Source organism: Coregonus lavaretus, assembly GCF_964263955.1.
Source record: "Coregonus lavaretus genome assembly, chromosome: 9".
NCBI classification, from domain to species: Eukaryota; Metazoa; Chordata; class Actinopteri; order Salmoniformes; family Salmonidae; genus Coregonus; species Coregonus lavaretus.
In genome coordinates, this window is record NC_139996.1 from 33,743,715 (window position 1) to 33,768,053 (window position 24,339).

Genomic DNA, 24,339 nt, shown 5'->3' on the forward strand with positions numbered 1-24,339 from the left:
TAGTTCTTCTCTGTTTCCTCTGTTCTCTTTCAGTCCTCTACATTCTGATCTTCTCTCTTTTCTGTGAATCGCTCTCTTTAGCGCCACCTCTTTCCTTGCTATGTCCCTCCCCTTGATCTCACCAACTCCTTTCTTTCCCGCCACATCAACCATCCCTGCTCCCCTCCCTCTCTCCTTTCCTCCCTCTCTCCTCCCTCTCCAACACCAGCCTGTGGAGTGATTGGAAGCAGCCGACAGCAGGCTTGGTGCTGAGAGATTTTGCCATGCAGAGCACTCAAGCTGGACGATGAGGAGGAGGGGAAAAGGGGAGAGGACGTATGGTGTGTGTGGGAGGGAGTTACTGGCAGGGAGCCATAGTAATAAGGGACAGATATGAGTCCCCTATACAAAGAGAGCCCCCTCCTACGCACCCCGCCTCTACACCACTTGAACAGACCCCAGATGACCCAGTCTTATCCTCCCATCATAGATAGACCAGCATAGATAGAACCTCATCACTATTCATCTTGCTAGGGAGAGCATGACGGTCACAGCACCACTGGGTTGCAGAGCCACAGGGCTGCTATATTTTCATGACATATTACATCAGATACCAGACCTCAAATCCCCAAGAATTCCCTTGGGATTTTATTCATCGTATTAGTCACTGGTGGACAATATGGATGTTAGTTTCATGAACTCCAGTAAATATTTCAAGGGAGGTTTGGCTGGAAGATAAGTCAGAAATATTATTTAATTCAAGAGCACGCTGATATCCAGTTGGATAGAGATGTTAATTGTGTCATAGCAGAGGAGTAAACACACTTAGACACGTTCTGCTGCTTACTCCTCATTGGATCGTGCTTTTTCTGTTCCAAAGTGAACGACAATGAAACTATGACACTATTGAATGAGACTAGACTGTACAAGTTACCACTCACAGTCCTTTATGGAAATCCCTCTTATAGAGCGAGCTGAAATTTGCATTGGCAGTTTTAATTTGATGATAAACAATACATCATAATGGGGAGAGAGGCAAGACAAACACAGATAGGAGGAATGGAAGATAGAGGAAGAAAGGAGAGAGAGAACAAATCAGTGACGGACAAAGAGGGGAGAGACAGAGAGGGTGGCAGAGGAGAATGTGCTACCTTGGAATATTGAATGTAAATGCAAGGAGAAGCTGAAGGCTGTAGCCTATATACTCCTCATATGTTGTTTATGCTCTTTTGGTTTACAAGAAGTACTTCCAGAGGGGAAATGTGCTTTTTGTTACGGCTGGTTGTTATGTTGTAAAAACTGATATTGTGGTATGAATAAGATGTGCATGATGTGGCCAGAATCAAACATTCATAGACTGGAATGACTGTAACCCCAGTTGTGTTGATGTCGCCCCCTGGATGCAGTGAGGTTTACTTCATCTCTCTGCGCAGGTGGGCTGGCCTGTTAAGGCAGGGCAGGGTGAATCCACTCTATGGAGTAGTTTCATCTGGGTTCAAATGGCCATGTCAGTGTGAGCTTTGGACACACTTTGTAGAGATGTGACATCTCATTCCACTTCCAGCAGTTGCATCATAGGTCTCCCCCACTGCTCTTCCTCTATCTCCCTGGCCTGCCTCCATCCTCTCTTTCTTTCTTTCTTTCTTTCTTTCTTTCTTTCTTTCTTTCTTTCTTTCTTTCTTTCTTTCTTTCTTTCTTTCTTTCTTTCTTTCTTTCTTTTTTTTTCTTCTTTCGTTCTCCCTGAGTCATTGTGTCTGCCTCCCTCCTTATATTGTGGACAGGGAGGCAGTACTGTGGACACAGCACAGGTTTTTTAGGCACTAATGTTAATGAGCTGCATTAGTTCTGGGCAGCCTGCCACCCAAACAGAGAGCTTGGCAACGGATGCAGCACATTTACCACTGAACATCGGCTTGTGTTAATCATTTATCAATCATTTCACGTGTACACACATTTAAAAGCATTCAGCAACATACTGTACTGCGGCTCCATGCAGTGTAGGGTTGTGTTGTGCAGTGTAAGTGCCCCCCTCAGTGGGTTGTGTCACCAGGCCTGTGGCCAGGGTGGAATGTTCACACACTGCTGCTGAATACTGCAGCTACCCAGCGAAGCCTCACAGCTCTCAACTGGACACAGATCAGTGAATGACACCATTACACATAAAACACAGATGAAGGGAGAGAAGATGTTTGTATGTGATATGTGTGTGCCGTGCCAGTTTAAGTGTACTGTGTGTCCAGTGTCCTCTCTACCACACTACTGGGTGCTGACTGTTGGTTAATCATGGGTGTGATTTATGATCCTCTCTCCACACGGAGGGAGCGACAGCTTGTTTTTCCTGGGATGTCGTCATTGTCTATTTTCCCTATATTGATTGTCTCCTGCATGTGGAGCAGTAGATTTGCACCTAGTCCTAAGCAATCCCAACTGCTCTAGCTGATGTTGGCCTATTGCTCAAAATATAGCATAGTATTTCCTGTCCAAAATGTCCATGATTGCCCTCGTAACTGAAGTGCAATGCTCCAGCCCTTCAGATTCAAATGTCAGGTTGTCATTATAATATTTTTTGTCAGTCCCTTATCTAGTCCTCGGGGGAGTAGGCCAGACTACTCTCTCTCCAATCAATGATTTTAATCAATTAATTTAGTTCTGTGGTGCAATGAAAACCAGTGTGCACCTATAGCCCCAGAATTACACAGAGGCCCTGTTTCAGTCCTTAAAGTTTAAAACAGAGTTCAATGCATTGATCCTAACTGGCCTCTGTCTCTCCTCAGCTACCTAGACAGTTTAGACCGGATCGGTGCACCTGACTACCAGCCCACAGAGCAGGACATCCTCAGAACCCGAGTCAAGACCACTGGCATTGTAGAAACTCACTTCGTCTTCAAGAACCTGCACTTCAGGTAAGACACTGGCTCAGTGCTCCTCTTCCTCCTCAAATACTTAATTTTATACTCCAACTGATTATGCTGCAAAGCAGCCTGGTCTCATAGACTAGACATAGTAAATGTAAATCCAGGACACTCTAATTAGTATGATAGGTAAATTTAATTTAATATGCCATTTAGCAGACGCTTTTATCCAAAGCGACTTACAGTCATGCGTGCATACATTTTTGTGTATGGGTGGTCCCGGGGATCGAACCCACTACCCTGGGGTTACAAGCGCTGTGCTCTACTAGCTGAGCTACAGAGGACCACGTTTGGTATGGTTGCATAACACAGATGGTTACTGAAGGCAAAAACAAAAGTATAACGTGAATGTCTAGCAATTCAAAGGTTGCAAGTTCGAATCTCATCACGGACAACATTCGCATGTTAGCTACAGTGGCTTGCGAAAGTATTCACCCCCCTTGGCATTTTTCCTATTTTGTTGCCTTACAACCTGGAATTAAAATAGATTTTTGGGGGTTTGTATCATTTGATTTACACAACATGCCTACCACTTTGAAGATGCAAAATATTTGTTATTGTGAAACAAACAAGAAATAAGACAAAAAAACAGAAAACTTGAGCGTGCATAACTATTCACCCCTCCAAAGTCAATACTTTGTAGAGCCACCTTTTGCAGCAATTACAGCTGCAAGTCTCTTGGAGTATGTCTCTATAAGTGTGGCACATCTAGCCACTGGGACTTTTGCCCATTCTTCAAGGCAAAACTGCTCCAGCTCCTTCAGGTTGGATGTGTTCCGCTGCTGTACAGCAAACTTTAAGTCATACCACAGATTCTCAATTGGATTGAGGTCTGGGCTTTGACTAGGCCATTCCAAGGCATTTAAATGTTTCCCCTTAAACCACTCGAGTGTTGCTTTAGCGGTATGCTTAGGGTCATTGTCCTGCTGGAAGGTGAACCTCCGTCCCAGTCTCAGATCTCTGGAAGACTGAAAGGTTTCCCTCAAGAATTTCCCTGTATTTAGCGCCATCCATCATTCCTTCAATTCTGACCAGTTTCCCAGTCCCTGCCGATGAAAAACATCACCACAGCATGATGCTGCCACCACCATGTTTCACTGTGGGGATGGTGTTCTCATGGTGATGAGAGGTGTTGGGTTTTCGCCAGACATAATGTTTTCCTTGATGGCCAAAAAGCTCAATTTGAGTCTAATCTGACCAGAGTACCTTCTTCCATATGTTTGGGGAGTCTCCCACATGCATTTTGGCGAACACCAAACGTGTTTGATTATTTATTTCTTTAAGCAATGGCTTTTTTCTGGCCACTCTTCTGTAAAGGCCAGCTCTGTGGAGTGTACGGCTTAAAGTGGTCCTATGGACAGATACTCCAATCTCCGCTGTGGAGCTTTGCAGCTACCTCAGGGTTATCTTTGGTGTCTTTGTTGCCTCTCTGATTAATGCCCTCCTTGCTTGGCCGTGAGTTTTGGTGGGCGGCCCTCTCTTGGCAGGTTTGTTGTGGTCCCATATTCTTTCAATTTTTTTATAATGGATTTAATGGTGCTCCGTGGGATGTTCAAAGTTTCAGATATTTTTTTATAACCCAACCCTGATCTGTACTTCTCCACAACTTTGTCCCTGACCTGTTTGGAGAACTCCTTGGTCTTCATGGTGCCGCTTGCTTGGTGGTGCCCCTTGCTTAGTGGTGTTGCAGACTGGGGCCTTTCAGAACACTTTCAGAACAGGTGTATATATACTGAGATCATGTGACAGATCATGTGACACTTAGATTGCACACAGGTGGACTTTATTTAACTAATTATGTGACTATTATGGTAATTGGTTGCACCAGATCTTATTTAGGGGCTTCATAGCAAAGGGGGTGAATAGATATGCACGCACCACTTTTCCATTATTATTTCTTTTCATTTTTTTTTTTTCATTCCACTTCGTGTATGTCCATTACATGAAATCCAGATAAAAATCCATTTAAATTACAGTTTGAAATGCAACAAAATAGGAAAAACGCCAAGGGGGATGAATACTTTTGCAAGGCACTGTAATTAGCAACTTTTCAACTACTTGCTACTTTTGAGCTACTTTGCAACTACTTAGCATGTTAGCTAACCCTTCCCCTAACCTTAACCCTTTTAGCTAACCCTTCCCCTAACCCTTTAACCTAACTCCTGAACTTAACCCTAACCTTAAACCTAACTCCTAACCCTAACCCCTAGCCTAGCTAACGTTAGCCAGCTAGCTAACATTACCCACCTAGCTAGAATTCGTAACATATCATACGTTTAGCAAATTCATAACATATTGTACATTTTGCAAATTCGTAACATATTTTACATTTGCAAATTCGGAATATATAATATGAATTGTAATTCGTAATATATCATACGAAATGGGTGATGGACATCCACAAATTAATACATACCATACGAAACGCAACATATCATACTACATTTACGTACAGAATCATACGAAATGCTCTGAGACCAGGTTTTGTAAAGGGTATTCTTCTGTAACAACAGTATGTGTGCTTAAATGGTGATTATGATCTGTCATACATGGATTTTACCCAAGATTAATGGGTTTCTTCATTATTGTACCATGGCCATTAACATTTTCTTTTTTTAATGAATGTGCACTGGGATCAGCACAGAGCGCTGGGAGAAAAGGAGCTGTGACTGAATCTACATTTAAATTATAAACTCTAGTTAATTACTCTAGAACTGCAAATCTGAAGACATACTATTTAAGCTTAAATCATTAAGTATTATCTGGATATTTTGTGGTATTTAATGCGCTGTAAAATCTAGTGCTACCAACTCATTATATTACTCATAATTTTTTTAAAGTGGGATGTACATTGAAAAAGCAGGATGTGCAATAAAAATGCCCAATACACCTTGGTTAGCTTGGTTTAACAAAACAGAGGGCTTGTATTTTTCCTCTGCTCCTCACACAGCGGCCTGCCTGCCTGCCTGCCTGCTAGCACAAAGCAGCTCTTTGTTCATCTCCTTCTCTGACTCAGTCAGCTGATTGAGAACAAAAAATACATGATGAAAATAATGTGTTAAGTGGTCCAATACAGCCGTTTTTATCTCAATATTAAATCATTTCTGGGTAACAATTAAGTACCTCTGTAGCTCAGCTGGTAGAGCACGGCGCTTGAAACGCAAAGGTAGTGGGTTCGATCCCCGGGACCACCCATACACAAAAATGTATGCACGCATGACTGTAAGTCGCTTTGGATAAAAGCGTCTGCTAAATGGCATATTATTATTATTATTTACCTTACTATCATTGTTTTCAATCAAAATGGTCGAAAATAAACAAAAATAGCTTCTTAGCAAAGTGCAATTTCTCTAGCAATAATTTTGCTTGGACTTTCTGGGAGTGGTCTGAGTGGGGAGGGGAAACTGAAAACTAGCTGTTATTGGCAGAGAGGTTTGGAACTCTCTTATTGGTCTATTAACTAATTTACTGCGTGGTGATGTCAACAGGCAGGCCAAAATCCATCCTGCCAAAACAGGCTGAAATTTCAGGCGGTCTTTTCAAACAACTCTTACACTAAAATGGCATTATCATCACTTTCACAATTTCACAGAATTATTCCAACCTCATAGTGTGGAAATATATACAGTGAGGGAAAAAAAGTATTTGATCCCCTACTGATTTTGTACGTTTGCCCACTGACAAAGAAATCATCAGTCTATAATTTTAATGGTAGATTTATTTGAACAGTGAGAGACAGAATAACAACAAAAAATCCAGAAAAACACATGTCAAAAATGTTATAAATTGATTTGCATTTTAATGAGGGAAATAAGTATTTGACCCCTCTGCAAAACATGACTTAGTACTTGGTGGCAAAACCCTTGTTGGCAATCACAGAGGTCAGACGTTTTCTTGTTGTTGGCCACCAGGTTTGCACACATCTCAGGAGGGATTTTGTCCCACTCCTCTTTGCAGATCTTCTCCAAGTCATTAAGGTTTTGAGGCTGACGTTTGGCAACTCGAACCTTCAGCTCCCTCCACAGTTTTCTATGGGATTAAGGTCTGGAGACTGGCTATTCCAGGACCTTAATGTGCTTCTTCTTGAGCCACTCCTTTGTTGCCTTGGCCATGTGTTTTGGGTCATTGTCATGCTGGAATACCCATCCACCACCCATTTTCAATGCCCTGGCTGAGGGAAGGAGGTTCTCACCCAAGATTTGACGGTACATGGCCCGTCCATCGTCCCTTTGATGCGGTGAAGTTGTCCTGTCCCTTTAGCAGAAAACACCCCCAAAGAATAATGTTTCCACCTCCATGTTTGACGGTGGGGATGGTGTTCTTGGTGTCATAGGCAGCATTCCTCCTCCTCCAAACACGTCGAGTTGAGTTGATGCCAAAGAGCTTGATTTTGGTCTCATCTGACCTCAACACTTTCACCCAGTTCTCCTCTGAATCATTCAGATGTTCATTGGCAAACTTCAGACGGGCCTGTATATGTGCTTTCTTGAGCAGGGGGACCTTGCGGGCGCTGCAGGATTTCAGTCCTTCACGGCGTAGTGTGTTACCAATTGTTTTCTTGGTGACTATGGTCCCAGCTGCCTTGAGATCATTGACAAGATCCTCCCGTGTAGTTCTGGGCTGATTCCTCACCGTTCTCATGATCATTGCAACTCCACGAGGTGAGATCTTGCATGGAGCCCCAGGTCGAGGGAGATTTACATTTATTTTGTGTTTCTTCCATTTGCGAATAATCGCACCAACTGTTGTCACCTTCTCACCAAGCTGCTTGGCGATGGTCTTGTAGCCCATTCCAGCCTTGTGTAGGTCTACAATCTTGTCCCTGACATCCTTGGAGAGCTCTTTGGTCTTGGCCATGGTGGAGAGTTTGGAATCTGATTGATTGATTGCTTCTGTGGACAGGTGTCTTTTATACAGGTAACAAACTGAGATTAGGAGCACTCCCTTTAAGAGTGTTGTCACGATCGTCGTATTGAACAGACCAAGGCGCAGCGTGATGAACGAACATGTTTAACTTTATTATCGTTAGTGATAATAGAACACAATCAACAAAACAAGAAACGACTCGTGAAGTCCACGGTAACAATGACCGAACACGGAACAAGAACCCACAAACACAAAGGGAAAACCGACAGTTTAAATATGGCTCCCAATCAGAGACAACCAACGACAGCTGACACTCGTTGCCTCTGATTGGGAGTCACTCTAGCCAACATAGAAATAAACCCAACAGAATTACCAACATAGAAATAAACACATAGAATGAACACACCCTGGCTCAACATATAGAGTCCCAGAGCCAGGGTGTGACAGTACCCCCCCCTAAAGGCGCGGACTGCGACTGCGCCTCAACTTGAACAAAACAGGGGAGGGCTGGGCGGGCATACCTCCTCGGCGGCGGTTCTGGCTCCGGCCTTGACCACCACCCTCCAATAAACCCCCCATAGCGCCCCTGGTCCAGTCTGGCCCCGCCGGCTGGAGCTGAACTGGACGTAGCAGGAGCGGTTAGCTTCAGCTCCATAGTGGAGCAGTTGACCGGTACCTTCCCAGGCACCGGTGGCCCAGGCACGGGTTGTGCTGGACTGACGACGCGCACCCCTGGACTGGTGCGTGGAGGAGGAACGGGCCTTACCAGGCTGACGACTCGCACCCCTGGCTTGGTGCGTGGAGGAGGGACGGGCCTTACCAGGCTGACGACTCGCACCCCTGGCTTGGTGCGTGGAGGAGGAACGGGCCTTACCAGGCTGACGTCTCGCACCCCTGGCTTAGTGCGAGTGGCAGGAACAGGCCGGGCCGGGCTGGCGACGCGCACCGTAGACTTGGTGCGAGTGGCAGGAACAGGCCGGGCCGGGCTGGCGACGCGCACCGTATACTTGGTGCGAGTGGCAGGAACAGGTCAGGCCGGGCTGGCGACGCGCACCGTATACTTGGTGCGAGTGGCAGGAACAGGCCGGGCCGGGCTGGCGACGCGCACCGTATACTTGGTGCGAGTGGCAGGAACAGGCCGGGCCGGGCTGGCGACGCGCACCGTAGACTTGGTGCGTGGAGCAGGGACAGGCCGGACTGGGCTGGCGACGCACACCGTAGGCTTGGTGCGTGGAGCAGGGACAGGCCGGGCTGGGCTGTCGACGCACACCGTAGGCTTGGTGCGTGGAGCAGGGACAGGCCGGACCGGGCTGGCGACGCACACCGTAGACTTGGTGCGTGGAGCAGGGACAGGCCGGACCGGGCTGGCGACGCACACCGTAGGCTTGGTGCGTGGAGCAGGGACAGGCCGGGCTGGGCTGTCGACGCACACCGTAGGCTTGGTGCGTGGAGCAGGGACAGGCCGGGCTGGGCTGTCGACGCACACCGTAGGCTTGGTGCGTGGAGCAGGGACTGGCCGGACTGGGCTGGCGACGCACACCGTAGGCTTGGTGCGTGGAGCAGGGACAGGCCGGACTGGGCTGGCGACGCACACCGTAGGCTTGGTGCGTGGAGCAGGGACAGGCCGGGCTGGGCTGTCGACGCACACCGTAGGCTTGGTGCGTGGAGCAGGGACAGGCCGGACCGGGCTGGCGACGCACACCGTAGACTTGGTGCGTGGAGCAGGGACAGGCCGGACCGGGCTGGCGACGCACACCGTAGGCTTGGTGCGTGGAGCAGGGACAGGCCGGGCTGGGCTGTCGACGCACACCGTAGGCTTGGTGCGTGGAGCAGGGACAGGCCGGACCGGGCTGGCGACGCACACCGTAGGCTTGGTGCGTGGAGCAGGGACTGGCCGGACTGGGCTGGCGACGCACACCGTAGGCTTGGTGCGTGGAGCAGGGACAGGCCGAACCGGGCTGTGGAGACGGATAGGAGACCTGGAGTGAAGAGCGGCCACAACCCGTCCTGGCTGAATGCCTACCCTCACACACTCTGTGTGAGGCATCCGCACAGGACGTACAGGGCGGTGTATCCGTAACCTGGTGGCCTTCTGAATCCGCCCCTTTTCTGCCTCCGTCAGCCCCGTCGTCCATGCCGTGTGCCCCCCCCCTAAAATTTTTCTGGGGTTGCCTCTCGCCTGTCCGACGTTGACCCGTTTGGCGCCGCTGCTCCTCTCTACGGTGCGCCTCCACCGTCTCTTCTCCCGGCGCTTCCTCCCATGTCCAGCCCAAGAGCTGCCCCTGGACACGCTGCTTGGTCGTTGCATGGTGGGTTCTTCTGTCACGATCGTCGTATTGAACAGACCAAGGCGCAGCGTGATGAACGAACATGTTTAACTTTATTATCGTTAGTGATAATAGAACACAATCAACAAAACAAGAAACGACTCGTGAAGTCCACGGTAACAATGACCGAACACGGAACAAGAACCCACAAACACAAAGGGAAAACCGACAGTTTAAATATGGCTCCCAATCAGAGACAACCAACGACAGCTGACACTCGTTGCCTCTGATTGGGAGTCACTCTAGCCAACATAGAAATAAACCCAACAGAATTACCAACATAGAAATAAACACATAGAATGAACACACCCTGGCTCAACATATAGAGTCCCAGAGCCAGGGTGTGACAAGTGTGCTCCTAATCTCGGCTCGTTACCTGTATAAAAGACACCTGGGAGCCAGAAATCTTTCTGATTGAGAGGGGGTCAAATACTTATTTCCCTCATTAAAATGCAAATCAATTTATAACATTTTTGACATGCGTTTTTCTGGATTTGTTTGTTGTTATTCTGTCTCTCACTGTTCAAATAAACCTACCATTAAAATTATAGACTGATCATTTCTTTGTCAGTGGGCAAACTTACAAAATCAGCAGGGGATCAAATACTTTTTTCCCTCACTGTAATATATATATATATATATATATATATATATATATATATATATATATATATATATATATATATATATATATGGGTAATTCTTCAACTATGGTACTCTTTGAGCTAGACAGTTTCAGAAAATAAAAACATTTCTACAAACAATTTTTTAGTATCAGTTGGTTTCTCAATCTGTCTGGAAACCTTCCCTGAAGTTGGCTGTGATGATTTGTATTTACTAATATATATTTTTTGCCATTTTTATCTGACAGTCCAAGAAAACGGTCATTTCCATCACATAACAAAACATGTATTTTTAAGAGAAAATAATGAAATATCTTCTGTTATAAATATATTTGATTAAATAGCACACACATATCTGTTCAAATTTGTAATTTATTATTTTTTTCAGAAATGTAACTGTAAAGATTTTACAATGTTTACACTAAAAAACACCTAAAACTAGGTCAATGGAACATTACATTTTCTTATCATAGCTCAAAATCATATATTTCTCAAAGTGTATACACAAATCTTAGCCCTAACTGCACAATTATCAACACCACTGAATATAGTTGGTTTGATTGTATGTTTTTTATATGTTTTACTTTAAAATATGTGTTTAAAATATGTGGAAATGACATGGCGTGGCGGAAGAGACAGTGTGTGGCGGAAATGACAGATAGGCAACTTCCAATTAAAAACAATTTTTCTACTGCTCTATGTGGTGAACCAGAGCAAATCAATAAGCAACAGCATTTGTGAACAAAAACATATCACCAATATTTTTAAATTAAAAACAATCCAAAAAATGAAAAAACATGAATTTGTGTTAAAAATCAGCAAATCATTTCTTCACTGTTTTCTACATGCTGAACTAGAGCAAACTAGTACAAACTAGAGCAAACCCTTTATGTCATCATTACCTTAACATAACCTTAATATAACCAGTTGAATAACAGATAAAATAGGCAATATATTTTGAAATTGAAAACTTATATGCCTATGCTGAACCAGAGCAAACACTCTGTACTTAAACATTACTGTCATGTGTGTTATATCGTAAATCCATGTACTGTCAAACGTAATAATGTGGAATAACAAGTTGAATCTGACTAAATAGACATTGTATTTGCTAAATACTGTATCTGTCAAACTTGCATATGGGCCAGAGGTTCAGTTATGTTTCATGGTCAAGAACAGAGCATATTTCTTTCCAAACTGTTGGCTCCACCATCACATGCCTCTTTGTTACTGGTTGAGGCTCTGGGACCAGCCTGATCACATCTTCTGGCCGGTACCAAATAACATCGTCTCTCATAGGCCAGAAGAACTTGTTTTTGCCAATATGACTCATGGTTCTCACCAGAGCACAACCCTCAGGGTCCACATCCTGTATAATGCCAGGGTAAGGATCCCCATCATACCGTACCACACACCAACTTCCAATCAGTCCCTCATGCAGGTCTATGATGGGTTGAGATGTGCTGGTAAGTGTGCTTGAACTTGGTGATCCCAATGCAGTCTCCATGTTCTGTGCTCCCAGTATGTTGACTTTTTTGAGGGCATCCTCAAGCTTTTGTTTAATGTCATTAAGATCTCTGTACACCTTTGCTTTTGCCTTCGCAACCTTTTTTCTCCCTCTTTTCCTCTGTGGAGTTCTCTCTGGTGTAGGCTCACACAGCTGAGGTGTTTCAGGGATGTCTTCTGCATTAACACTCATGTTGTCTGGTGATGGTGGTGGTGTTGTATGTGCCATGAAACTATTCACTGCTGAGACCATTTTCCATTTCCTACGTCTGTTTCGTTGAGAAATTCGCCACTGTCTTCTCATTTTTCGTTGTTCTCTTTTCGGCATTTCTGTCACAGATTTAACAACACCTTGTTGCTTTTTCTTCAGGTATCTTTCTCTGTCCTTCTTGAGGGACTCTGCATATTTAAGTGGATCTGATTTTATTCTTTCTCTGTATGATCTTGACCTCTGTGCTGTGGTATTGCTTGCCATCTTAAAGAAAGAGCCAAGACATCATGTCAAACCTACTTATCTATTGTTCTCTTATTTACCAACAATATTGTAATATTGTTAAAACTGTTTTTGAATTTAGTATCAGTATTATAGCCCAAATAATTTGCTGTTTAGCACGAACAATGTCATTTCCACCACAACCTGTCTTTACCACCACAATGAACACCGTGGTGGAAATGACTGTGGTGGAAATGACATTTCCCCACTTTCCCTCTAAAATCTCATGCTATGTTAGCCTGCTAATATTAGTTTTAGAGTTAGCATTAAATATACACAAATTACACATTATTAAATTAAATGTATCCAGTTATTTTTACGTCCATGTGAAATATGAGCTGTTTGGAAATGACGACCAATAAACATACTCTCAGTTTTACTCATATTTACCTTGATTTTTCTTCTTTTCATTACCCCCTGTAGAGGACACCATTTCATCCAGCCATGTGTTCCACTGTGGAGTTTCTGTTGCTATGGTTACTAAATATACAAACCTAAAACACTGATCCCAGGATTCTATTTTGTACAGTGTGGTGGAAATGACAGTGACCCCAAGGGACAAGGGTTCTATTTATGAAAAATATAGGAAAATGTGAATATGTATCACAATATATAATATGTAGAATTGAAATAAATGGTATTTTATCATTTGTACTTGAAATCTACATTATTTAAATATTTAATTTAGAATTAAGCGAGGTTGAAGATACAAAGTCTGGCTTAGGGACAGAGGGAAAACAGTAAAAACCATGCATAAAAGGCCTCATATTATATAATAAAAAGAATGATTGAGCCATGATACATTTTTTATAAGTTCCCCTTAGGGTGGAGTAAGTATGACAAAAACAAAAAAGAAGAAATGTTTTTTAGTTTTTATTATTTCATCCAGGGACAAGAAAAGTACCATAGTTAAAGAATCACCCATATATATATATATATATATAACACAGGAAAATCACGTTTTTGACTACACTGGGCCTTTAATTTAATATGTAGAAAACAGTGGTGTGCAGCGAGAGGCTGCAGGACTGTCAGGCTGTGATGTTCCATTCATTCCTGATCCTAAAACTTGCTCTCTGACAGGCTTTTTGTAAGGGCTAACGTAGTATTCTGGTACTGAAGAATGTTCTAGTCTAGTGGTACTGGACTGTTGTCCTTTCCCAGACCTGTTCCAGTAATCCTAGCAGTTCTGGGTGTGCCCTGCCCCTGACCTGAAATGCTGTATCTACAGTAGTACAGAGACCTCTACAGCCTTCTGTTAGCTGGCCTGTGGCAGCAAACCCTTTGAAATCCAATGTTCTTCAGATGTAGGGAGGGGTTGAAAATCTGTGCATGAGCCTAACCTCAATGGTAATATTACAGTAGCTATGGTACTCAGAAACTATGTGGGAGCAATTTCAAAATTAATAGAGATAATTCCATACCAATGTGTTTTTGCTATGTCAGACTGACTGTATGTGGTAGATATTGTACTGACACTGTATACTTTATACTACAGTATGTGATCCTCTGAGTGGTTGCTTTTTGTTTTTCTGTGCACGTGTAATGGATGGTGTGTGTTCCATAGGCTGTTTGATGTGGGAGGTCAGAGGTCGGAGAGGAAGAAATGGATCCACTGCTTTGAGGACGTGACAGCCATTATCTTCTGTGTGGCACTGAGTGGGTACGACCAGGTGCTGCATGAAGACGAGACCACGGTGAGTCTCACACACACACACGCACACATACCCTTAATTCATTGTGTCCATATCTCCATAAATCACTCTACAATGCAGCACATTAAATTCCATTTAATATGAGTCATGTATGTGTCCTTTGTTGAGTACCTCAACATAATGAACAACAGATTCCTACACCGGGGCTATGTACACATCCAGTGGCTATCGCAGTTTTGTGAGCCCCCCCCTCCCTCCCCCTGCAAGGTCCGAGCAATGTCCCCCCCACAGTAGAAAAACTTATTTTTTTATGAAAACAGCTAACTTCTTGCAGTTCTACACATTTTGCTAGGACTGTCTGGGAGTGGTCTGAGTGGGAAAGGGAAAACTGAAAACTGGCTGTTATTGGCAGAGAGGTTTGGAACTCTCTTTCTTATTGGTCTATTAACTAATTTACCATCTGGTGATGTCAACAGGCAGCTCAAAACTCCATCCCACTAAAACAGGCTGGAATTTCAGGCTGTCTTTTCAAACAGCTCTTACACTAAAAGGGCATTGCTGGGGCTGCAGGGAGGTGTGGTATGCCAGTGTACACATCACTGGTTTCCTGCTACTCATGTTGAAATTAAGGGTTCACAATTACCATTACGAGGCCTTTTATCTATGGATCCTCAGGTTTAGCTTTGTTATGAAACACATTGCTAATATACAGTAGCTTACATTTATTTGACCGTTTACATGCAAGTGTAGATTCATTTTGGATTTGTTTTTTGATAAGCAAAAATATGTGAGAAGCTTTACATAACACAACATTAGATTAGACCACATAGTTACTGTATTTCTCTCTATGCAAACACAGCAGTCACACTTCCCATCTGGTTCCACCCAGTACTCCACCCAACCTCTGGTTGTATCAGCTGGTGTTAGTGCCAAGGCAAATTAGTTGATTTCCATACAGTTGCTTAGTTAGTGAGCGTCCCTGAGCACCCCCATGGCCAATGGCAGTGCGTGAACAGTGTTTTCTGGGGCCTATATGTGTGATATACAACTCTAACATCCAGTATAATCTCTCCCAGGCCAAGTCCTGTTTAAAAGCCTCATCACATTTCTGCTACTGCCATTTCCAAAAGCAGCTGGGTTTATTTTTGAAATATTTCTATAGTTCAGGATAATCCTATTTGAAACAAAATGTATCAGAATAGAAGACAATTCCCTTAATTCAGTACAGACTGTATTTCCATTCATGTGATTAACAGACATGATAAACTGAAAAAGGAAGGAACAATGGCTCTATTGAACTATGCTTCTAACAGGTTGACGGGCTCCTAAATCGAAGTCATATTTGTTTACTCCTGGACTCCTATGCACATGCCCGCATGCGTGTATCAGCACGTACACGTACACACACACACATTTACATTAATTTCTCACTCCCTCTATCTGGCTTCCTTTCCCTGTTTTTCACCTTCATGCAAGTACTGGCACCCACTCAAAGACGTGCACAGCAGGGCATCGAAAAAATGTTTCTACAGCAATTCTGTTTAATAATTGTAACTGCAAGGTTTGGTTTGGGTCCTTCCTGCCTGCTCTACAGTTTCCTCCTTTCATCGTTGGGGGGAGTGTGTGTGTGCGTGCTGGCACGTGCGTGCTTGTGTGCGTGTGTGCGTGCATTTGACCGTGTGTGCGTTGCTGCTTGTGCGAGCGTGCATGTGTGTGTGTTTAAGAGGGGGGAGATGAGTTGGGCCCTTGTGCATGTCCATCTCTGCTCCACTGAGCCCCCCGACCCCCCAGCAGCTCTCGTCTCTCCTTCAACGTCTTCTCGTCTCAGCTCCTCTCCTGTCATCTCTCGCCATCGGCTGTCCTCTCTAACCAATCGCCAAATGCTAAAAACCCACCTGGTTCCACAGAGGGCCCTCCCACCAAACATGTGTACAGGTATGAAACCTTAAACAAGGACAAAGAGTCCAAAATCATCTGGAAAGAGTTAAAAGCAGCACTCCTTCTGGTTGTGATGTGATTCTGTGTGTACATAGTATGTATGTATCTGTGTGTATTTACATGTGAGTGCCTGGGACTTGCACTGTGAGGATGATATGACACTGTCTGTACTGTAGTATGTGTTGCCTTGTTCTCAGAGTCTTACTTGTCAGAGGCTTATTCAACTGATGAGATAAATGCTAAACTATGGTCATTAGTTTTCCTATCTCTTCTCTTTCTCTCTCTTACATTTTCAAAGAATTGCTAACACTACAAGAATACCTGTCTCTGTGACTCTCATCTTGTGTTCTATCAACAGATTATGATTGGCTCTTTCCTCTGCTCTATTTAAACTGATTGGGCTATGCGAGCCCTCTCTGCTGCTCTAAGTGGAATGTGATTGGCTGTAAAGGAGCAGTCGTGACTGTGTTCTCTCTGTGTCTTTTCCACTGTTATTGAGAACAAGGCAACAATTTACTCACACCAGAGAGAGTGTCTGCTTCCAACTCTACAAACACCCTGGTGAAATTACATATAAATTGTCTAGAAATGTATTTGCATGCCCTCCCATCCCTGTTCTAGAGAGAAGCACACAGGGTTTGTCCTAGACCAAGGCTACGTACCTAATAACATTGTGCATGAACTTGGCTACCCTCCCAGGATGCTGCATACTTGTCATACTTAACATATTACCATGACACTGTGGCAAACAGGAACACTTTATTTAATTTTTTATTTTAGAATGTTCTTGGATCTCGGGGGAAGTGGCTCACATACAGTTAACTCCTGGAAGGAGCATTTAAAGTTTAGTTTCTGTTCTGCTTTGTAGTTTCCTTTCTTCACTTGTTTCCCTTATTTTATGTGTGTGTTTGTGTGTACGCGTGTCTGTGCATGCGTGTGTGTGCATGTGTGTATGTGCGTGTGACGTAGTTAGAAATAGAGCCACACAGCAGACTGACTGACGTTGTTTTCTCTACCCACAGAACCGCATGCATGAGTCTATGAAGCTGTTCGACAGCATCTGTAACAACAAATGGTTCACAGACACCTCCATCATTCTCTTTCTCAACAAGAAGGACATATTCGAGCAGAAAATTAAGAAATCTCCCCTTAGTATCTGCTTCCCGGAGTACACAGGTAATTGATGAAGAGTGGAGGCTATTGAGCTAGGAGAAAAGAGGGGGATGGAGTAGCAGCAGGAAGGACAACTAGAAGAAGGGATAGTGTGGTATTGAGGGATAACGTGTAGAAAGGCTTGAAGAGGGATGATTAGCTTTCGGAATCAGAACAGGAGAAAAGGATTCTGTCTTTTTATTCTCTTCTCATTTACTCATCCCTTACCTGGCATGACTCCATGTTATCATCTTAGGGCTTATAGAGCAGAGCAGCCAAGGAGTCTGGGTAGCCTGCTGTACTCACTGTGTAAACCAAGGCCTCCCTCCACAGTTACAGGATAATCAAGCCACTTAGACAAGCACTAGGTTTTACATTGGGTGTGTAATATTTAAATAAAACATATTGTTTTGTGTCCATTCTTGCCCTTATATCCTTTTTTTTGTTTTGTCTGCTTTTCTTCCCCTTTTATTTTCATCTTTCTACTTCTTCTTTCTTTTATTAACCAACTTTCTTTCCACATCCTGGCTCGCTTGTCTTGGGCCATATATTTTCTCCATTTCCTTTTTCTCCTGCTTTTTCACACCTTTCTGCAGGCACGGACACCTTCATGGAGGCGGTGCACCACATACAGTCTCAGTACGAGAGCAAGAACAAGTCCCTCCAAAAGGAAGTGTATGCCCACATCACCTGTGCCACCGACACCAACAACATCCAGTTTGTGTTTGACGCTGTCACCGACGTCATCATCGCCAACAACCTTCGTGGTTGTGGCCTGTATTAACCCAGAGGAAAGACCCAGTGTGTCCCTGGATAGACCTTTCTCCTCCACTTTTCCCTGTCTTTTATTAGCCCAATCTCACCCACATATAAAATGAATTTACCTTTTAGATTTGTTATATAATAAAACATTTTAATTCAGTTGTATAAAGAGAGACAGCTGTATTTTATGCCTCAGGCATTGCACATCACAAGGAGAAGTGAAAGACGGGAAAAAGAGAGGACTCTTGAATGGAACAATTAGTTTAGTGTGATAGAGAATATACATTGACAATCACTCACCTGCAAATTTAATCCAATCTAGACATACATTGTAAATCACATTTTCAAAGCAAGGATGCAGATATTAAATACATGCATTTGATACAAAAGTCATGTTAGTGGTAGATTATTTCTCTATGTTTGGCAATATGCTGCATTGATTTACTAAAACACTTAGGCAGTCATTACTGTTGTGTAACATTGTGTAACTGGAATAGGGTCACCACCATCAACAATAATCTACAGTTTACAAGGAAAACTGCTCATCCTTACCAACAAAGTATCTCTTGTAATTTGTCATTTTGCTTATTGAGTAGTAGTCATCTGATATGAGAGGAATTTGTGCCTTGACCGTTTTGTGAAACACTTTGAAGTGGGAATTGGAGTTGAAGAGTTGGAGATGTTTTAGTGGCTAGTGGAAGATGGTACCGTGTAAATAATGTGAACTTCTGGATTTTTTGGTTGAAATATAATTTGTTGTTCCGCTTATGTCATGTGGGTTCTAAGATTTTAGTATTGGAAGGCTTTTTTTGGCTATTGTTGCTACAAGTCCAATATTTGTAAGATTCAATGATTGGGTGTGAAATGTGTAAGATTTGAAAGTACAGCCAAAGATGTTTTGAGCCCTTTACACTGCAGTGGCCTCACTGAAGGGTACATTTACCCAAACCGTACAGTGTATTTGTGTAACTAATTGAGCCCATTTATAATGGAAATTGGTAGCAGTGGTAATCTTCATAAAAGTCACTGCCTGGAGTTGCGTTAGAGCTGTAGAAATATCCCCCTGTCATAATTAGTCCAGATGTTCTTGTTGTGGTTTAGGTGCCTCAGCAGTCTTAATCTAGCACTGGGTGTTGTTTGACTTAAATTGATGGTGATTGGCCTGGCTATGTCAGTAACTACTTTACCTTACCGGTGCCAATGCTAAGTAGCAGGAAGTATTTAATATGTGTGTGAGGTCAGATAAGTTAGTATCTGTTTGGGGTATACTGTAAGAGAGAGTGTGTGTAGGATGAGGTTATCCAGGAAACAGCTGTTAAATTCCTCATTACACGGACCCTCAGGGAGGACACCAAATGTCACAACACCCTCCCTGTCATTTGCCAGATAATGCCAAACCACTCCAAGAAGGGGCAAAACCTGTTTGTTTCTTGCCAAATAAAACGCAGCTTCCTGAGGTTTGATACCATCCTCCTCTTTTAGCTGTGCTCTTGTCATGGCTGTGGGAAGCTCTCTTAGAAATCACTCATTTGTCACACCCATGCAGGTGCCGGATGAGTGGGGGTAGGCCAGATGTTTCCATGACGATCGTTCTCAGCACCACGCCTGCCTTAGCTGGCAGCTACAGCCTCTTGTGTGTCAGGTGACTGATAGCCACTGCATTGATTCTATGGGCTCTGTAAAATATTTGTTGACTGTACTACAGTACACTAAAACACCATTGCAGTAAGTTACTGTGTTGCTTCGGTAGGTGCACAGCAGGAGGCAAAGGCTGTGCCAGCCCTCAGGCCAGTTAGTGCTCCACAACATGGCAAGGTCTCTGAGTTCTCATGAGCAGAATAAATCTCATTCTGTGCCAAATCTGTTGAGACAGTGTTTGTGTGCCACATTTTACATTTTATGATGAATAAGAAGCTTGTCCATGCTGCGTTGTCGGCAAGCAGAGTCACAGCTGGAGTTATCTCTTCTATACCAGAGGCTAAACTAAGACGGAAGCCATCAGAAGTCTAGTGTATGTCCCAGAGCACCCACCCAGACAGTCTCTCCCTGCTCATCTTATAGCCTGGCCTTAAACCTGACTGATGGCCTATAAAGCCTGTGTCTTTGGTCCAGGGAATGAAGGGTAATCATTTCAGGGAACGGCAGGCAGAGAGAAGGCTGGGTAATAGAGTTTATATCCACAGCAGTGAAGCTGATGGATAATGGAGTCTTAGGGCCAAGGTAAAGAGACAGATTGGTAATTGAGTCTGTCTGGTGGAGTGAAATGGATGGGAGGGACAATATGTGGCCCTGAGTAAACTGGATCTCAGGTCTAGTGGGTACCAAAATAGGGAGAGAGAAACAGCAGTGGAGATGATATACAGTAGTGTGGTCTCCTGATGTAATAGAGATTAGTTTACCACATCTGCCTTGGTGAAAGCGGAGATGGTTCATGTGATGTACAGAAGCTGTCTGGAGCTGTAATACAGTTGATTAGCTGTCGGCCTCTCCCAGTACCCAGTGTGTCAGTCCCAGTCAAACATACACACGCACGCGCACGCGCAAACACACACACGCACGCGCACACACATACACACACACGCACACATACACATACACAGAGGAGCTCCCTATCACAGCAGGCAACACACACCAATATTTCAACTGCAGCCATAAATAATAAAACAGTTGGCACAACAATAGAACTTTGAAAAGCAGAATTCTTAAATCCTCTTTCGACTTTCCCTGAATGCATTTCACCCTGTGTTACACAAAGACTGCCTCTGCATCAGTATGGGAGGAATACATTAGAGACTATTCTCTGGAGCTTACCACAACCCCTATGAGGAAATGCAATTGTTGTTCATTTGAAAATGCAGTGTCCGTCCGAACCATACCAAGCAACCAACCTACAAGCAGCACTAGGATGCTGACAGTACAGTACGTCATGGTATGATTGAGTGCCTGTTTTCTAGTAGGTGTTGTTTGTGTCTCACTGATGTAATTGTTTGCTCATTCGTCTCTTTCACTGTTATGATTATTTATTGAAGGGTGTATTTATATGAAGGAAATAATAAAGCACCACATGAAACTCTGTCTGACCCTCCCTCGCTTTCTCTCTCTCTCTCCCAGGCCAAGTGCCTGCTTCTTTATGACTCATGGCACTCTCTCTGCATCATGTTTACCCTGGAAAAGGGCATTATTTAAATAGAGGTCATGGGCTTGATTCAAGTTGGATGATGATCAAGTTTGTGTATGCTCTGTGCAGTGAGTGCTTAGCTCTCTCTCTCTCGCTCGCTCTCGCTCGCTCTCGCTCTCGCGTGCTCTCTCTCTCTGTCTTCCCTTGCCCAATGGGAATGCTACTGAACTACTTATGATCGTGTCACTGCCTGCAGTACAGAGCCCAGGGGACTATGAGAAACAAACTACTGCCCGTTGCACAGCACACTCACACACAGTAACACACACTTTACACTAACACAATGCTTCTCTCAGTACCACACCACACACTCTTACAGACACACAATATTTCACTATGTCTCTCCATCCTCTTTCTCTATCTCTCTCTTTATTAATGTTGATGAGAACTGTGAAGGAATGATTGGTCTGGTCTCTCTCTCTCCCCTGCCCCCTGTCTATCACCTGAGTCATTGTCAGACACACATACACTGAGCACAGCAGCAGCTGCTAGCTGTCTCCTATAAACATCTCATGTCTGATTCTAACCATTCAATGTTCTTTATCACAGAGCTCAATTGTTCAGATTGGTTCAACAAAGTTTCATTATAAACCCTTTCTTCTCCTACTTAGCAGTCTGTCCTGTCCAAGTGCTTTGGGAGGCTCACTCTCTCTACTGTCCTCAAGTCATGAAGCTTGGTTCAACTATTCCTGCTTGGTTTTTATTGCTCTGATGCTAACCTTTCCACATGATCTGTTTCTCTCTCCCTCCCTACCTCTCTTCCTCCTCTCTCTCTTCCTCCTCCCTCTGCTTCTGTCCTCCTTTCTCTCTTCCTCCTTTTTCTCTCCACTGCAGAATCGCATGCACGAGTCTCTTATGCTGTTCGATTCCATCTGTAACAACAAATTCTTCATTGACACTTCCATCATTCTCTTCCTCAACAAGAAAGATCTGTTTGCCGAAAAGATCAAGAAATCTGCCTTGAGTATCTGTTTCCCTGAGTATACCGGTAAGATTTGGACTTTAATGGACACTTTGGTACCTTTGTAAATGTCAGAATTGGCCAAAACATATCTGCTAGCTGAAACCTTGCAGTTGAGTCTGCAAAAATCCACCTAGGTCTTGACAATGTGATCTTAAAATGAGTTGACATTGTGGAATATACAACCAGAGGGGAATACAAATATTTTGTTTCTCTAACCCCCCCCCCCCCCCCCCCCCCCCCCACCCCTTCCCCTCTCCCTTCCCTGTCTGACAAGGTGAGATGGTCACCCATAGCCTGAGAGAGAATAAAAGCAGAGCCACGCTTGAGCAGTCATGGAGAAGGGATGGCCAGTGAGGGCTGTCTCCGTCCCTATCTGCTCAGGCAGACAGACAGACACCATACCCTTTCCTTTCCCTGCTTAGAGAGCCGCAGGGGACACTTTCATTTTTTAAATTTAGCCTTTATTTATCCAGGCGAGTCAATTAAGAACAAATTCTTATTTACAATGACGGGCTGGCCAGTGACGACTGGGAAATGCGGTGCAATAAATAATTAATAAATAAACACTGCAGAAGTGAACATTATTCTGCTGCCTTCCACATCTGACACACAAAGCTACGCCAATGTGACTGTTGTATCCTCATGGTAACTAAAGTCACATGGATTCTCTCAATAGAGTATTGTGATTTTTGAAATAGAGCTAACTACAGATGTAAGATCTTAATTTGATCACCCTGATGCAGGAGAACTTTCCTGCAATGCAGGAAATAAAAAATTTGTGTATTTGAGGTTTAAAAAGGCTTCTGAAGTTTGTAATTAACACTCTGAAATTTCAGACTTGATTTTCCCTTAGGAAAAATGTATCACTCCCTACAAAAATGTCCATTAATTATAATCCACATAATTCACATTTCCTGTTGCTGCAGGATTCTCTTCCTGCTGTAGCAAACTGGCTCATATTGAATGGAATGAATTCAGGCCCTAAATGCTCTCTTCAGCTCTTAGTTCTTACTCTTTCACTGTTACCTTTCTCTCCTGTCTTTCCTCCTTTCTCCCTCTTCCTTTCCTCTCTTTTCCTCTCTCCATAACCTCCATTACAGGTTCTAACACCTATGATGATGCAGCTGCCTACATCCAAGCACAATTTGAGAGCAAGAACCGCTCGCCTAATAAGGAGATCTACTGTCACCTGACGTGTGCCACGGATACAGGGAACATCCAGGTGGTGTTTGACGCCGTCACTGACATCATCATCGCCAACAACCTGCGAGGATGTGGCTTGTACTGAGCCCTGACTGCCCCCTCGCCTCACCTCTGGAAATGATTCTAATTGAAAATGCAACTTGGTAAATAATAATGATAATAATAAAATAGGCATACGTATATATATATATAAATATATAAATAAATAATGGGGCCATACTTGCACACATTAGAAACATTTTACCTTTAAACTGTTTCTCCGTCTCAAAATGCACATCAGCCAATTAATATCGTTGATTTACTTGCACGTGATAGAACGCTACATTGTAGCTGGTTCCATCAGATAACCTGGCACATGTTAGCCCTATGCTAACCTCACCAGCTGACAGTGATTATTCCCTATAACAAATTCCGCAAAGATATTAGACTTTATAGCCACCAACCAATGGCATTTCTTAAAATAGGTCAACCCTGGCCACCAAAGAGATATTTTAAACCTATTTGGTATGTTAGGCCTATGTAGAATACTAATTAATCATTGAGTGATCTTGCGAGACATTGATTCAGCTTTGACCTAAACTTTATTAAACAAGCACCATTCTAAGAAGTGGCGAAGCGTGGCTCCGGTGTGCTCCAGCAGATCTACACCCGTATAGCAGTAGCCTATATTTCGGTCTGCAAGAGGGACTCCAAGAAGCTTCTCATTAAATATATTTGTAATTTACAAGGTTTTGGCTGCACCCTTCGCAACACACTGTCACAATAAATGTAATTCTACATT

General features: G+C 43.7%; 1 protein-coding gene across 2 annotated transcripts in view; it reads left to right on the forward strand.

Annotated features, from left to right (window-relative positions):
• LOC311134775 (guanine nucleotide-binding protein G(o) subunit alpha) overlaps window positions 1-23,643 on the forward strand; it is a gene marked incomplete at its 3' end in the record, with an annotated part of 162,661 nt that extends 139,018 nt beyond the window's left edge. The window contains exons 5-8 of one of the 2 annotated variants that reach the window (XM_084168555.1): window positions 2,754-2,882; window positions 14,274-14,403; window positions 17,322-17,475; window positions 18,048-21,286. In XM_084168555.1, the coding sequence (XP_084024681.1) occupies window positions 2,754-2,882; window positions 14,274-14,403; window positions 17,322-17,475; window positions 18,048-18,235 (601 nt within the window). Of the gene's footprint in view, window positions 1-2,753; window positions 2,883-14,273; window positions 14,404-17,321; window positions 17,476-18,047; window positions 21,287-22,225; window positions 22,380-23,455 lie in introns of those variants that run through there. The other variant, XM_084168556.1, reaches the window with a different exon arrangement.
• Between the last annotated feature and the right edge of the window lie 696 nt (window positions 23,644-24,339).